The following is a 16624-nucleotide window of genomic DNA, read 5'->3' on the forward strand; positions in this document are numbered from 1 at the left end:
GTTGCCGCATCTCAAAAAAGATATAGTTGCAATGGAGAAGGTACAGAGAAGGGCAACCAAAATGATAAAGGGGATGGAACAGCTCCCCTATGAGGAAAGGCTGAAGAGGTTAGGGCTGTTCAGCTTGGAGAAGAGATGGCTGAGGGGAGATATGATAGAGGTCTTTAAGATCTTGAGAGGTCTTGAACGAGTAGATGTGACTCGGTTATTTACACTTTCGAATAATAGAAGGACTAGGGGGCATTCCATGAAGTTAGCAAGTAGCACATTTAAGACTAAATCGGAGAAAATTCTTTTTCACTCAACGCACAATAAAGCTCTGGAATTTGTTGCCAGAGGATGTGGTTAGTGCAGTTAGTGTAGCTGGGTTCAAAAAAGGTTTGGATAAGTTCTTGGAGGAGAAGTCCATTAATAGCTATTAATCAATTATACTTAGGGAATAGCCACTGCTATTAATTGCATCAGTAGCATGGGTTCTTCTTAGTGTTTGGGTAATTGCCAGGTTCTTGTGGCCTGGTTTTGGCCTCTGTTGGAAACAGGATGCTGGGCTTAATGGACCCTTGGTCTGACCCAGCATGGCAATTTCTTATGTTCTTATGTAGTCTTTTTCTTACGGCACAATAATGTAAACATACCTGGTGGATATTTATTGTGGATATCCAGAAAATTAGATCTTTTTGGAGCTCCTGAATTAAACCATTTAAGCAACAGACCTCAGCAGTGCTGGACTTAAACTGTTTGCTGGACATCATTATTGATAGCCAAAATCAATGATCAACAGCATCTCCAAAAGGTTTATTCTGCCTTATTTAAATCAAATGTAGTTATTTAAAAATATCCATTTAGGATTTCTTCTCTCTGAAACTATAAAAAGAAAAATACCTGTACCTGACACTTACTAACAATTTTAAAACTGAATAGAATAATTGCTAAAAACATGGATATGGCTAGGAGTTTTTTCCAAATAGTAATACTTGCACCTCCCCTTGAGCCAAAGGCATATCTACAATAATTAGGGCTTCTTAATTTAGGTATTAAATGATAAACACCAATAAAGCACCCCAATGCAAAATAATAAAATCGATTCTAATAAACAGAAAAACATCAATTCTCCTAGGACTCTTATCTCTACCCTTGCCTGCTTTGGTCCTCCAATTTGCTGTTCTGCCTTTTCCACCCTGACACCTCAGATGCACAAATGTATGTATTTAATTCAACTGGAAAATGATAGTAATAATTAACACCTGTACCACAAAAACACTGATAAACACTGACTTTTTGTACTCTAAAGAACTCCCTAATTCGCTGGAAAATAAATATCTAAAATTACAAATGCCTAAGAATAGAAACTAACAATAATATACCAGAAATGGAAACACAATTAAAAAACATTAAAAACCTAATTTCTAAAAGAAAAGAGAAAAGTAAATTATTCAAGTCACTTACATAGTAACATAGTAATGACGGCAGAAAAAGACCAAAATGGTCCATCCAGTCTGCCCAGCAAGCTTCCCAAGGTAGTAATTGCCGCTCCGTGCAGGTTACCCCCATGTTTCTCTCTTAAGGGTAGTAACTTAAAGCAGGTGTGGAAACTTTATGGTTAGCAGAACAACTACAATTTTGTACCTGGCACCCTGCCACATCATGAAGAATAAGCTGGCAAGGAAAAAGACTGCAGTGAGTGCAAGGAAGAGAGGCTAGACTGAGGTAAGGGGAGAGAAAAGCAAAGCAATAGAAAACAAAATGAACAATAAAAAAAACTTAAGGAAAAATCCCTCATGCCTATGAATTTTGGCTAGAGCCTAAGAATTCAAAATATTTTTTTAGCCTTTGCCTCTAATGCAGGAAAATGCTCATACTGTAGGAAGAGTAATGGACCCACCGAAGTATTTTTCCTCCAACACACTTCTGTTTCAGAAAAGAATGCAGTGGAATTAACTGGGAACTGATAAAATGACTGGCAAGCCTCAGTCTTCCTTTTCTATGAATACTCTTGAGCATTAACTAACTGCTTCTGAAGAGATGCCCTGCTGGTGTACAATACCATGATAAAAAGGACAGTCAGGAGAGGAGGCCCATTTCTTAATTCTCATTTAATTCTCATGGTTGTCTTGCTTGTTACTTGTTTAACTATTGTCTTGCTTGTTACTTGTTTAGCTATTGTTGAGCTTGTTACACATAAATATCATACTATTTTGTTTATGGTAATACCTCTCGCTTGTTGATCCTAGTTAATTTTCCTTGTTCTATGTAACCGCATTCTTACATGCCTGTTAATGTTAAAATGTAAACCGAATTTGATTTGTAGCTTTGCTACAAGAATTTCGGTATATAAAAATGCTAAATAAATAAATTTAATTCAACGGGCATCCCATTTGGTTCCTCTACAATAGGATAGTTTTAGCGGGAAAAAAAAGGCTTTGGTGGCATGTGCAGCCAAATGAACGTGGTGGCATAAACTGTCGCTGCCATGTGCCCCAAAAGGCGCAGAAACAAGTGTGCTGAAACATGGGGGCAACAGGAGACTACTAAGCAAGGGTCAGTGTTCAGTCCCAGGGCAAGAAAGCATTCATTTGGACAGTGTCCAGCCTGGCCCCAACGAAATCTAACTGCAGCAAAGGCTGGAGATGGAATTTCAGATAGTTGATTAGAAATCCCAGACCTTGATTAGAAATCCCAGACCTTCCAGGGCACATATGGTGGATTGGAGGGAGCGCAGTACCCCGTCAGGAATCACTCTTGATGAGCCAATCATTGAGTTAAGGAAAGACATACTCCCTGCCTCCGGAGATAGGCTCCCACTACCACCAGGCATTTTGTGAAGTCGTGGGGCACTGACGCTAGACCGAAAGGCAGCACGTGATACTGGTAGTGCTCTTCCTTTACCAGGGACCACAGATACCTCCAATCCACAGGAGAAATGGGGAGATGGGTGTATGCGTCTTTGAGATTGAGGGAGCAGAGCTAGTCCCCCACCCTGAGGAGAGGGATCAGAGTTCCCAATTAAACTATCTTGAATCTTTCCCTTACAAGAAAACGGTTTAAAGCCCTCAGGTCCAGTATGGGGCGAAGGCCACCAGTTTTCTTTGGAATCAGGAAATACCTGGAGTAGAACCCGTCTCCCTGTTGGCCAGGTGGGATCGGTTCGATCACTCGAGCCATTAAGAGGACAGAGAGCTCTACTTGGAGTATCTGCTGGTTTCTTATGCTTCTCCACTGAGGACACAGAGGAAAATGAGTTTGTTGGAAATGCAATCTGTACCCCTGCCTCATGATGGACAGGACCAAGTGGTCCGAGGTAACTGAAATTCATCACTCGGTGAAGAGCTGCAGACAGCCAGTGCCTCGGGGCATGGTTTGCTTGCTCAAACTCCCTGGCCGCGTCAAAATCCCGCGATGGGGTTCTGAGGAGGGGACAGGGTTGGACAGGGTGCATGAGGTTGCCGTACCTTCAGCCTAGCTGGCACTCGCTGGGGTCTTGTTCTGGACGCTGGCGGGTAATATTAGAGTAGCTGGTAAAAGTGGCTGTCTTGAGTTTTGCCTGGCAGGCTTCTTGCCTGAGGGCTGGGTGTCCGAAGTGCTGGCTGCCAACTGTTGAAGGGTTTCATAATAGTCTTTCAGTTGTGCCACCGCACAAAAAGGTTATCCCCTATGCAAGGAAGATCTGCTGGACAGTGGTGTACTTCAGGCTGGAGGTTAGAAGCATGCAGCCAAGCCATGAAACGAGCACCAAGGCCCGTTGCTGCTACCCTCATAGCTGTCTCAAACACATCATACGCTGAGCGGACCTCATATTTATCACAGTCAAGGCCTTGCTGGACTATCCTCTGAAATTCCTCCTGAAATTGTTGCGGGAGGCATGCCCCTAATTCTTGGGCTTGTTTCTAGAGGTTTCTAGTGTACTGGCCCATATAAAACTGATACCAGGCAATCCTGGCTGCTAGCATTGAGTCCTGAAATACCTGCCGTCCAAGAGCATCCAGAGCTCTGTGCTCACAGCCCGGTGGGGCCGAAGCATGAGTCTGGAGACTCTTTGCCTTTTTTTTTTTTTAGGGCCGATTCCACCACCACTGATTGATGTGGAAGCTGTCAGAGTTCAAAACCAGTGGTGGGCTAGACCAGGTAGACCGCATCCGTCTTGCAGTTCACTGGAGGGATGGAGATGGGATGCTCCCAGAGCCACACGACCAGTTCCTTAAAAATATCATATACTGGTACCGCAACAACCTCCTTAGAAGCATCAATAAATTGCAAGATTTCTAACATCTTATGATGAGAATCCTGTTCTGTTAATAGTTGGAAAGGCAAGGACTCCACCACGGCCTTGACAAATCCAGCAAAAGATAGATCCTCAGGAGAGGATTTCCTTCTCTCCTCCGGTGGGGAGGGTTCAGAAGGTAAATCCTTCAATTCCTCCATGGAGGAAAAAGATTCCTCCCCTTCCCAAGGATCAAACAAGGCTTCCCCTTCACTCTGAACATCTGGAGACGCGGGAGGTGGAGCCCCATTGGAGCCCTAAGCCTCAAGCCAGAAGGCCTCAGGGGCATTGGCGGCACCAATGGAAGCCTGGGTTGTAGCAGCACTGATGGATCCCCAGGCATCGAGGGCACCGAGCACACCAGTCTCAATGTCCCCAGGAGTGCTAGAGGCTGCCAGGGTGTCGCATGCGGCTTAGGTGCCATCGACCTCGATGGACCCTCCTCATCCAAGGAGTCACTCACCTGAATAGGAACTGGTGGAGGCAGCAGCAATTCTCCCTTCGATCACCAAGCAGCAGGTCCAGTCACTCAAACAGAGGTGCAAGCACCAAGGGAGTTGGCTCTTGCGGTGGTGGCAGTCCCTGAGGAACTGGAGACTCGATGCCCTGCAGGGCCCAGCTGACAGCCAACCACACGCACCTCTACAACTCCTACTCAAAAGCTGCCAAGGACAGGGCAGGTGGAGGAGGAGGAGGCAGCAGAATCAGATCACCCCAGGGATTGCGGGGAGGAACCGAACCTTCCACTGGTGCCAGTAGATACTGTTGCGAGTCCTCGAGAGGACCGGATGGTTTTTGACTTCCTCCGCATGGGACCACTTCGGGGGAGGCACGGAACCGGTCGATGCGATCTGATAGCTTCGAGGAAGAAGATCAGTGTTGGTGCGTCCTGGACCTCTCCTGGTGTTCACCTCGTTCCTTTCCCGGGACCGATGGAGACGGAGAGGAACCTGATCTGGACCACGAGGATATAGACAGCGGTTGGTCCCCTGCCCCTATCTCGGGATCAAGAAGTGGTAGCGGAGGGGGATACTGAGGGGGGTCGAGGCCGAGACTCCCTTTCCTTGTAGAGGACAACAATCTTGTGGGGGTCTGGAATGACATGGTCTGGGAGTACTGAGGGCAACGGCAAAAGCCGGATGATGCCATAGCAAAAAGAAAGTGGCGTGAGGTCCAAGACCTGCGACCACCGTGAGGTGATGCCATTAGCAACTGACCGCAAAGAACCGAAAAAACTTACGATATCGAGGGAAAGACTCCAAAAAACACGCAGAGGGACCTGCCGGGATTCGGGAAGGAAGAAAAAGAGAGATTTCTCACAGAAAAAGCACGAGCTTCACAGCCGCAATGCTTCACGAAAAAAGAGAGACTGACGAGGGACCCCGTGTGGACGCATGGATAGTGATATGCTGGGCATGCTCAGTTTGTCAGTCAAAGTTTCTAGAAACTTTGACAAAAGTTTTCCATGCCGGGCTCCATCTGATGATGTCACCCATGTGTGAGGACTACCATCCTGCTTGTCCTTGGAGAAACCCCAGGTATGCTATTTTTATTTTTAATGGGAAGGAGGAGGGGGAAAGGACGACTCTAATTGTCAGTCCCCCATCCCCACCCCAGAGCCAGCAAATCAAAGTCAGTTAGGGGCCATCAACCACCCTGATCAGTCCAACTCCACCGGAGAAGGCTGCTCAACCCAAATACCAAGAGCAGTCTTCCAGACTTTTCCAGCTGCACAGGTCCTTCCATGTCTAATCTATTTGCTGGAGTCAGAGAATACTGAAGAGCTACAAGGGGCACAATATGGGGTGATGTTAGCAAAACAGTTGTTTTGTCTCCATCTGTAGGTAGGGAAGTAAAATCCATGTGTCTGAACTTGTCTGGTGAAAAGTAAGAAAGGGCTAGATTTTCAGAAAGCTGCTCAGTGGTCAAATAGCCATTTTATAGCTGGCTAACTTTAAGCAAATTTACAACCACAAATTAACTAGCTAGTTTGTGGTTGAATATTTTCCTAAAGTTAGCTAGTTATCCATAATTATCCTCCTAGTTTTAATTAAGCTCCTAAAGTTAGCCAGCTTGATTTAAATCATCTATAGCCAACTAACTTACTGGGAGAAACAACAAGCTGCAGTAGTGCTCTAACGCGTGTTATATCTTGTATATCGCGCGATATACGCATTATTTTGCATTTTCCTACCCAGGGTCCCTCCCCTATTACAATGACCTTTTTTGCATGCAATTTGCATGCATGAATGAATAATATAAGTGCTGCCAAACGAGAAGGTGATCAGCCGTGATAAAACACCACCTATTTCAAATGCATTAAATGTGAGGAGGAAGCCCGGGACCCTAACTTGGGTCCCAAGGCTCCAGCCTCACATTTAAAGATACAGCCAAACAAACGAAAAGAATCACAGCAAAAGCTGACCCCCATCTCAGCCCAGGGCCACCACTTGACGCGGCTTCAACTTCTTCAAATAAAAAATAAAGTCTAAATGTAGTTGTGCAGCGATGGCCCCCCTTCCCCCTCAGACCATAAACTGGCATTCCTGGCCCCCCTCCCACCTCAGACCAAAAATAAAGTGAAGTCCTCTGATCCCCTGGCCCCCTCCCCCCAAAGACCAAAAAATAAAGTGAAGTCCCCCAGTACCTCCTCAAGACCAAAAATAACGTAATACAGTCCTGGCCCCCCTCTTCCCATACCCTCCTCCCCATCAAAAATAAGGTTCCAACACCCCCTACTCCCCACCAAAGAGAAAAACAAATTAGGGTCCAGACCTCCTACCCATCCCCACTTGCACCCCCCAAACCTTAAATTTAAGATAGGGCTCCCGCAGTAGTGTTGGGACTCACTCTCCCACCCAGCCCAGTCGGTGCCATTTTCCAAAATGGAACCAACCTGACTGTTTCCCTGCTATGTGACAGGGATAAGGTCTGGGAATTGGACACAGGCCATGTAAAATTTAAAAACATACCTGTTAATTTCCTTTACTTCAATCCTGGCAGACCAGTCCATCTACTGGCAGTGGAGAAATAACCCACTTGCTTAGACTGGACTAGTATGGACCATAAGGTAGTGTATATTTTTGACATATTTAGAAAAGGCATTACCAGGGGTGTGTTTTGGGCATTTTTATATCTAAGGGCCTCATTTACTAAGCATGTTTCCCATAGACACAGAATGGGAGAAAAGACTTAGTAAATTAGGCCCTAAGCTTGATATTTCCCAGCAACATTTTACCTGCACAAAAAGCAGGTTTAAGTGTCTAGGTACATTTTCTGCCCATGATTATCTCCAAAGGGAAAATGTGTGTGGACTTTACACCAAATCACAGTTTGAAAAACTGACTTATAAAGGAAGCAACTGTGGCAATCTTACCTTCTTTTCACCTCTCTCTAAAATAGTGGTAATGTCTTCATCTGTCAGCTCACTGTCCTTGGAAGCAAAGACATGAGTGGCTCCATGACGGATCATCTGCAACATTTCATCCTTTGCCAGCTTATTGGACTGTTGATCTATGAGTCTCCCTATAAAGAGATAAGGAAGAGATAGTACACTTCCAACTAACAGTCCTACAGGTGAATTAGACTGTTTCCAATAATTTTATATATATATATATATATATATATATATATATATATATATATATATATATATTTATTTATTTATTTATTTATTTATTTATTTATTTATTTATTTATTTATTTAGCATTTTTATATACTGATATTCATGTAAAAAATTACACATCACTTTGGTTTACATTGGAACGTTAACTGGCATGTAAGAATGCATTACATCACAACAAGGGATACATTAACTGGGATCAACCGGGCAATAGAAGAAGGGCTTTTCCGGAGAGCTGGAGGATGAAGAGCTAAACAAATTGACTGTACCTAAGGGTACCTAAAAACTGAAAAGAGTCTTATGTCTAGGGAACCTGAGAAACTGAAAGTGTCTTGTACATAGTATACCTGTATACGGAACTAATCTTCTGAGGAGTGGAGCTGGAAGGAATGAATGAATTAAGGGAAAGCTTGCTCAAACAGCCAGGGGTTTTGAGTCTTTTTTTGAAGGTAATCTGGCATTGTTCGCGCCGAAGATCTGGTGGGAGAGCATTCCATTGCAGCGGGTCGGTTGTGGAAAGAGCTCATTTCCTTAATGTGCTTTTTGCGGGGGGGGGGGGGGGGGGGGGGAGATGAACGGAAGGTTCGCTATGGGGCGAAAATTGGCTGGGTCGTCAGGAGATAGGTTTGGTTTTTTAATAGTGGTTTTAGGATGGCCAGTTTCAGGGGGTCTGGAACCCGGCCATGAGTTAAGGAGCAGTTGATAATTTCAGCAATTGGCTTGGCAATAGTTTTTGGAATGGAGATGAGAAGTTTAGAAGGGAGCGCATCTGAGGGGTGGGATGATGGTTTGAGCTTTTTTAATACGTTTTCTATTTCTAATGAGGAGGTAGGCTCGAAGGATTCTAGGCTTGTGGTCTGTTGTCGGGACGTATTGTAGGGGGGTGGGGGAGGAGGAAGCCCCTTGTTGGCCCTTAGGGGTGCTGTCAGATTGGAGATTTTTTTCTTGACGTACGTGGCAAGCTCTATATTGTCACTTAGCATCTATTTCTCATATTAAAAGTGCACAGAATGGAGAGCTAGTGGTTTGAGCGGCAGCATCTATTTCTCATATTAAAAGTGCACAGAACGGAGAGCTAGTGGTTTGAGCGGCGGGCAATGAACCAGGGATGCCAGAGTTCAAATCCCACCGCCACTCCTTGTGAACTTGGGCAAGCCACTTTACCCTCCAGTGCTTCAGGGTCAAACTTAGGGCCTGATTTACAAAGCCTTACCTCCCATTCTGTGTCTATGGAAAAAATGCTTAGTGTTGCGTCCGTCAGTACTAGACGGCTTTGCCCCGTTTGCCTCACCTTATTCACGGCTCCTCCCGCTTACCTAGGAAAGATGGCTACTGCCGCGTCTACAAGCCGACCTCTCCGGCGTCTCCGGAACGGCTATGATGCAGCCTTCTGCCATGCTCCTCCCAGGTACCTACTAAGATGTGCGTGTGCGCCACCCACGTCTTTATTACAACCTTGGAGCGAACCTCGGGGGCGTTCCCCCTTGCTGACGTCACGCCAGCCAGGTATATAACCTATTCTAATTTGCTAGCTCGTTGAGTTAGCAAGTGCTCGTATCCGTTCCTGTCTACCCTACTCTGCCGCTTCCATGCTGCCGCTGGAAGCTCCCTCTCTGCCCTTCGGGGTAAATGCTAACGTGGGTACCCGCTCCTCGGGGGCCCTCTGCTTTATTTCAGGTGCCTTATAGGGAACAGGTACTCGTTCCTCGAGGGCCTGCTCTCCCTGCCTCGGTGCCTGCATTTCTTCTTCAACCTGGTGGAATCGCATATCTACAGCAAACACCTAGTGAGTACTCTAACTCTCAGTCTATCTCATCCATAGTACTTCCTTGCTGGGAAACCTGCTCTGGAACGTCTCTATACCAATGGGGTGGAAGAGCTCCCTCTGCCGAGGTCCCTGAGACTGCAACTACCAGACTGCCTCACTACTGCCATCTCTGGTGGTACTCTTCAAGCTGTATAATAAAGATCTAACTGTGTTTGTGCGTTCTGAGTCTTGCCTAGTACTGTGGCTCCTCACGGGGCTCCTCCCTGTGGGCGTGGTCATCTGCCACAGGACCCACCCAAACACCTCTAAACCATAACACTTAGTAAATAGAAACATAACATAGAAACGTAGAAAGATGGTAGAAAATGACCAAATGATTCTCAGTCTGCCCAGCAAGCTTATGCTTATGACACTGTGCAGGATACCCCCATGCTTATCAGTTTCCCAGTCCATAAAAGTCAGGACCTTCAGATGCTGTTTGAATCCAATTTCCCTTAACCCTTGCCGTGAAGCAGAGAGCCCCCCCCCCCCCCCCCCTCAGATTGTAAACCCTCTGGGGATAGGGAAATACCTATATTACCTGAATGTAATTCATCTTGAAGTGCCAAAAAGCAGACTATAAATCAAACTAATCACAGAGAAATTAGAAAAAAAAATGAATTTCCTGAATTTCATTTCCATCACACTAAGTTCATATGAGATAATTAAGAAGTCCATATTTAGTCACTGTCTGGATAGTAAAATTAGCTGGATAAACCTATCCATCTTTTTTTTTTTTTTATTAGTTTAATCTGTTTATTAACAATTTTAGAACAAGAGTACAGGTACATAAGAATCATAAAACATTTATACAGTACGATATTATTCTGTGGAACTGCTGGAGGAGGGACTGCGAAAATATAGCATAGGAAGGAGCTATCCAGACTATGCATGGTTATGTTGTTTATTCCCAGTTATTTGTATCCAAGTTCGAAACATCCTGTTTTTTGTAAGACAACTTCTTGTCATGGTTATTGTTTTTGAATGTAAACCGACTTGATTAGTAATTCTGTTACTGGAAAATCGGTATATAAAAGTGCTAAATAAATAAATAAATTTAAAAAAAAGAAAGGAGAAGAGAGATGAAGAAAAAGCTGGAGAGGTGAGAGAAAGGGTGGGAGAAGAGAGATAGAAAAGAAAAAAAAAACATATCTATGGATTCCACAGTAGTGACCTTTGAGTATAATTATGATAATGATAAAGCATAGTCATCTAAAGGCTTCCACACCTGAGCCCATTTTACAAGTCTTTTCCATTTAATAGTCATAGCTTTTTCGTACTTACTATATAAACATACCGAATTCCACCAGAGGTGGTGAGAAAGCAAATCGCTACATTTCCAGTTTGACATGATATTATGTAAGGCCACCGCAATCAGAAAGTCCAGTAGTTTTCTGTGTGGGAGAGAGAAGTCTAAGGAAGAGTTCGCTCCTTTAAGGAAAATCATTGCGTAGGTGAGAGGTTGAGTGAGATTCAGTATGGAGGAAATAGTGTGCCAAATCTGTTGCTAGAAGGTATTAACATAGGAACAGGAGAAAATCATATGTTGCAAGGTTGCCTTGGGGGTTAGGCATGACCAGCAATGTGGGAGGGGAGAAGACCAGCTTGATGTAGTTTCCAGGGAGTCCATAATGCTCTATGCATAATGAAAAAGGAGGTTTGAGTCAAACTGGAAGATAGAGAAATGCGTGTGGATACCGACCATAAGTGTTGCCATATCATCATGAAGAGGCACATCAATATCCATAGCCCATACTGGGCCTAAACGATTGCTGGGGGTACATGATGAATAAGCAGTGATTATTTTATAGAGTCGTGAGGCTAGGTGTCCCTTGGAGCCATGTTCCTTATAGAGTAGGAGGAGGTATGGACATTTATCTGATTGGATAAGTAAAAGTGGGTTGGAGTGAAGGATATTTCACAGCTGTAACCAGGCATAAAACTGAGTGCTGGGTAAGCCAAATTCCTGTTGGAGCATGGAGAAAGACTTTAATACTGAACCTTCTAGTACCGAAGAGAGAAACCGTATGGTCTTAGATTGCCAAGATGACCAGTTAAGAGAATGGTCTCCAACTTTTAGCAAGGAATTATGCCATAATGGGGCCATGCTAGAATTATTCCAAGGGTAAGTGTCCTTGGGGCAAATAGAATCAAAAGTCGAATATGCTCTATGCAGAGATCTTAATATGGGATTAGAGGCAAGCTGTGAAAGCAGCTTCATGCCAGTATAGCAAACCAGTGGGTATGGAAAAAGGAAACTACTCTCCACCCCTAACCATCGAGGACCATCCCAGGAGTTTCTAAGAGTGATAAAATGATGATATGCTTGTTGTAGGATGAACGCTTGGTGGTAGGCATAAAAATCTGGGAAATTAAAGTCTGCTAAAACTGATGGCGGGGTTAATTTAGATAAAGCAATTCTAGGGGCCTTATTTTGCCAAAGAAAATTTGTGAGGAGTCGGTCTACATTTTTATAGAAGTCTGCAGAGAAAATTATGGGCAACATGGAAAGCATATATGTGATTTTGGGGGCGATAACCATTTTGATTGTTTCCAGTCGACCCCACCATGTGAGGTGAAGGGGGGATCATCTAAGAGTTAAGTCACGTAAAGTTTGCAATATTTGAGATTCAGCATTGCCAATAGTGGTTTGCAGGTCAGAGAAAAACTGAACCCCTAAGTACTTAAGACCTTGAGTGACCTTCTGTATGGGGGACCTAGAGAGATCTACAAAGGTGCCCAGATGGTTCAGTGGTAAGAGCTCAGTTTTATGCCAGTTAATTTTGTATCCGGACAGAGAAGAGTAGGAGGCTATCAAATTCAGTAAGTGAGGGAGTGAAAATTCAGGAGAAATAAGAGAACATCATCTGCGTAGGTCGAAAGTTTAAGTACATCAGTTCCAACAGTTACGCCTTCAATTGAAGAGTCTTGCCGAATTGCAATGAGTAAGGGTTCCAAAGCCAGGTTAAACAGAAGGGGGGAAAGGGGACATCCCTGATGAGTGCCCCTATGCAATGTAAAAGACGGAGACCTTTAATTATTGACATAAAGAAATGCTGTAGAATATGGGTATAAAAGTTGTATCCAAGAAAGAAAATTGGGACCAAAACCAAATCTTCAAAGAGTGGACAAAAGAAAAGACCATTCGACCCGGTCTTTGGAAGAACCACTACACATGCTTCAGAGAAGGTGGGGAAGAGAGTCGGCTGTGAGGGAGCTGCCACATAATAATCATGTAGATGGGGTATGAGTTCCTTCTTGAAGGCCCGGTAGAAGTCTGTGGTGAATCCATCTGGGCCAGGAGCTTTGCCAGTGGAGATCTGTGATGGTTGTAGCAATTTCTTGAGTAGTTATAGGTCTGTCAAGAAAGGGCCATTTGTTCAGATAAAAACGAGGGGCAAGAAATGTTAGAGAAAAAGGTCTGGGTCGCTTCTTCCGATGGTTCCACTTCAGATTGATAAAGGGTATCATAGTAGTTCCGAAATGCCTGTAATATATCCATATCGTTTGTCAGAGACCAGTTAGATGAAGAAATAACCTTAACTATCCTTTTCTGCCCTTTTCTTTAAATAAGAAGCCAGTAAGTGGCTACACTTGTTATTTTCTGCGTAATAAAGGGCTTTGGATTGAAATATGTGTAGTCGTACTGAGGAACTCAGCGTCTGACTATACAGGTATTTGGCTTTCAAAACAGCGTTTAGAGATGCCTTATTCGGGGACTTAATATGAGATGCTTCGAGAGCAGCTACGTTTCATTGCAGATTATCCAAGGAGGCCTGGTGTTGTTTCCGTCGATAAGACGAGTACTTAATGACATCTCCCTGAATTGTAGCTTTGAATGCTGCCCATAGAGAGGAGATTGAAAGATCTGGAGTGGTGTTAAATTGAAAATATTCTGAAATCTTTCCACGTAGCATAGCTATGAAGGCTGGTTCTGACAATAGGGATGAGTTAAAGTGCCACATCCTGTCAACTGTGATGGAGGATTGCAGTCCGCATTTAAGGATTACAGCCGCATGATCAGAAATTAAACTTGGAGCAATGGACGCTGAAAGAATCGGGAGTATTAGTTGGCGTGAAGTTAAGAAAAAGTCAATGCGGGAGAAGGATGTGTGAGGGAAGGAATAAAACATATATTCCTTGCCCATCGGGTTCAACAAGCACCAAGGATCAGAAAGACCAAATGAAGACATTAAATGCTTGAGCGCCTTGCAGGATTTGGAAGTAGTTGGATGAGCAGTCGATTTCTTATCTAGATAGGGGTCCAAGGATTGGTTAAAGTCTCCCCATATGATGACTGGAGAGGAATCAACATCTAGCAAATGTGTAAAAGTAGTATGAAAAAAGGAAGGGTCATCTATAGTAGGAGCGTAAATGTTGAGAATGGTATAAAGTTCCTTGTATATAGAGATTTGCATTAGATTCCATCTCCCATCAGGATCAGCTGATTGCTGCGTAACTATGGCATCCAAACGTTTATGCAATAAAATGGCTGTGCCCCTTTTCTTGTGCACGGCAGGGCTAGAAAAAACCTGACCTACCCACTGTTTTAGTTTAATAGATTCAGGAGCAGATAAGTGGGTCTCTTGAAGCAGAGTAATGTACGGTTGCAGGGAGTGTAAATAGGTGAGAACTTTGTTCCTCTTAATAGGATGTGAGAAGCCATTGACATTTAGAGACATTAGAGTAAACAAAGAAATCTTAGTCGCCATACTTGCTGAGATGATGATAGTGATGTTTGTCAGTCAAAACTGTGTTCCATCAGCAGGAGTCCTTCTACATGGTAGAGATGAGGGAAGAGAGGCATATTGTGAGGAGAGAGAGAAAGGAGAAAAGAAAGATTAGAACAAGAGAGAAAACTGGACAAGAGGCCGGTGTGAGAGTTGAACTAGAAATGTGCAAGCTGCACTTAGCCCTTTCCGAAGGGGAAATACAAATAAAGAGCCTCAAGGAGGACCAATGGTCGTCCCCCCCCCCCCCCCCCCCCCCGAGACCACAGCTCCTTACAATGGAAATATACAGATGATGAAACCAGGGAAAAAGAACTGAATGCCATGTTGAAAAGTAACACTCGATTGTCCAAAAGAAAAAAAAAGAGAAAGCCATCGTTATTTAGACAGTGCCCAGTCTTAGGATATGCATAGGCCAGATCGGTCCGACTGCCACTGACCAATAGCCATTTAGTAGTCTAAAATAAAGATTGGGCTAGTCGGTCAAGTGCTTTCAAAAACCTGAAATTCTATAAGGGTAGTAGTGTGTTGGCTCCGAGCCATTCAGGTGATCATTGATTGCGCATTTTCAAAGGATTGTAGAAAGCCATCCAGATCATGAGGATTGTGGAAAGGTTTTGTTTGGTTGTGGTGAGTAACCCGCATTTGAGCCGGGTAGAGCAGCCCGTATTTAGCTCCCAGATTCTATAGCCGAGGCCTCATTGCTAGAAAGGTCTTCCTATTTTCCGCCGTGGACTTAGCAAGATCTGGAACGAATAAAATGGTGTGACCCTGATATTGAACAGGGCTTGCGATCGAGCTGCAGCAAATATAGTCAAAACTTGAGGGTACCTTAGAACTTTGAAAATAATTGGCCTGGGGTACTTTGAGTTTCGCAGAGGTTTTGACGGAATCCTATGGGCGCGTTCCAATTCAAATGGGTGATCGAATTCCAAATGTAGGCTGGTGGGAATAATTTGAAAAAGGAATTGCATGATATTGGTACCTTCAGTGCCCTCTGGTACGCCTAATATTCTGATATTATTACGCCAATTGCGATTAGAGAGATCCTCTACGTTTTGCTGGAGCCTTTCCATGTCTTTAGAGAGGCGCAAAACCGGGGCAGTGGTTAACAGCAGAGAGGATACCTGAGATTCTATGTCATCCAGGTGGGATTGAAATGATTCCATTCGTGCGGACATAGTATGTAAGTCTCCCCGAATTGCTGTAGTTGCCTCGATATTAACGTGAATCAAGTCTTTCAATTGTTTTAACTTCGTAAGCACTAGATCGGCAGATGCCATTACCTTTGGCGGAGGGGCCTTGTCCGGCGACGGAGGGTCGGGTTTAATTCGCTTAGTTACTGACGCTGCTGCAAATGCAGCTTCAATTTTCCCAGCTTTACTAGTTGCCATCAGATCTGAGTGCGATGAGGCTGACCGCGCAAAGAAAAAAAATTCCCATTTTCCGGACTTTTTCCAGAATTAAGGAGTGGGTTCGAGCGGAGCTGCGGGCTCAAGTGGCCATCTTGGTCGCTGCTCAAAAGCGCCCCCTATCCAACTATCTTTGGAGGTATATTCAATAGCCAGCTATCTTAAAGTTAACTAACTTTAGGACAGGTCTTTGGCAAAACCAAACTTAGGCCTGGATTTATCGCATACAATAGAAAAAGGGGCATGTTTTACGGTAATAGGCAGTTTATCACAATTTCCACTAATACCTATGCGAAGAGCTAAGTTACCACAAATTGTGATAACTTTTTTGCACTTTGAGATAAGTGCCAGAATGTGGTATTTCCTACATACAACCACTGGGGGGGACCATGTTTACTACCAGGGGGAGAGAGAGAGAGAGAGAGAGACACTAGCCATAATGCCCTCACCCTAGATAGGTATTTATATCTCTATGGGAGGCCCACCTAGTAACTCAAGGTGAGGTTTAGGTATTAATGTAGGGGGTTAGGGGCCACTTTGACATTCAATGTGAGACGTATGAACAGAACAGTGCTCTCTTGTGAACATTTGATGACCCTCGGAGTGAGGAAACTCACCCAAAGATGAGATTTGTTCAATGTTCTCTCAACCTAGCTTGATGGACTCTCTACCTGGGTAACATCAAGCTAGGTTGAGAGAACATTGCACAAATCTCATCTTTGGGTGAGTTTCCTCACTCCGAGGGTAATCAAATATTCACAAGAGAGCACTGTTCTGTTCATACGTCTCACATT

The 16624-nt window shown here is 44.1% G+C and overlaps 1 protein-coding gene across 2 annotated transcripts in view; it reads right to left on the minus strand.

The window, feature by feature from the left end:
- Positions 1-16624, minus strand: part of SMARCA1 (SWI/SNF related, matrix associated, actin dependent regulator of chromatin, subfamily a, member 1) — an 856940-nt gene that overhangs the window by 353518 nt on the left and 486798 nt on the right. For both annotated transcript variants that reach the window (XM_029607880.1, XM_029607879.1), the window contains exon 16: positions 7635-7783. In XM_029607880.1, coding sequence (XP_029463740.1) covers positions 7635-7783 — 149 coding nt within the window. The remainder of the gene's footprint in view (positions 1-7634; positions 7784-16624) is intronic.

This window comes from Rhinatrema bivittatum, chromosome 6, assembly GCF_901001135.1.
Source record: "Rhinatrema bivittatum chromosome 6, aRhiBiv1.1, whole genome shotgun sequence".
Taxonomy (NCBI): Eukaryota; Metazoa; Chordata; class Amphibia; order Gymnophiona; family Rhinatrematidae; genus Rhinatrema; species Rhinatrema bivittatum.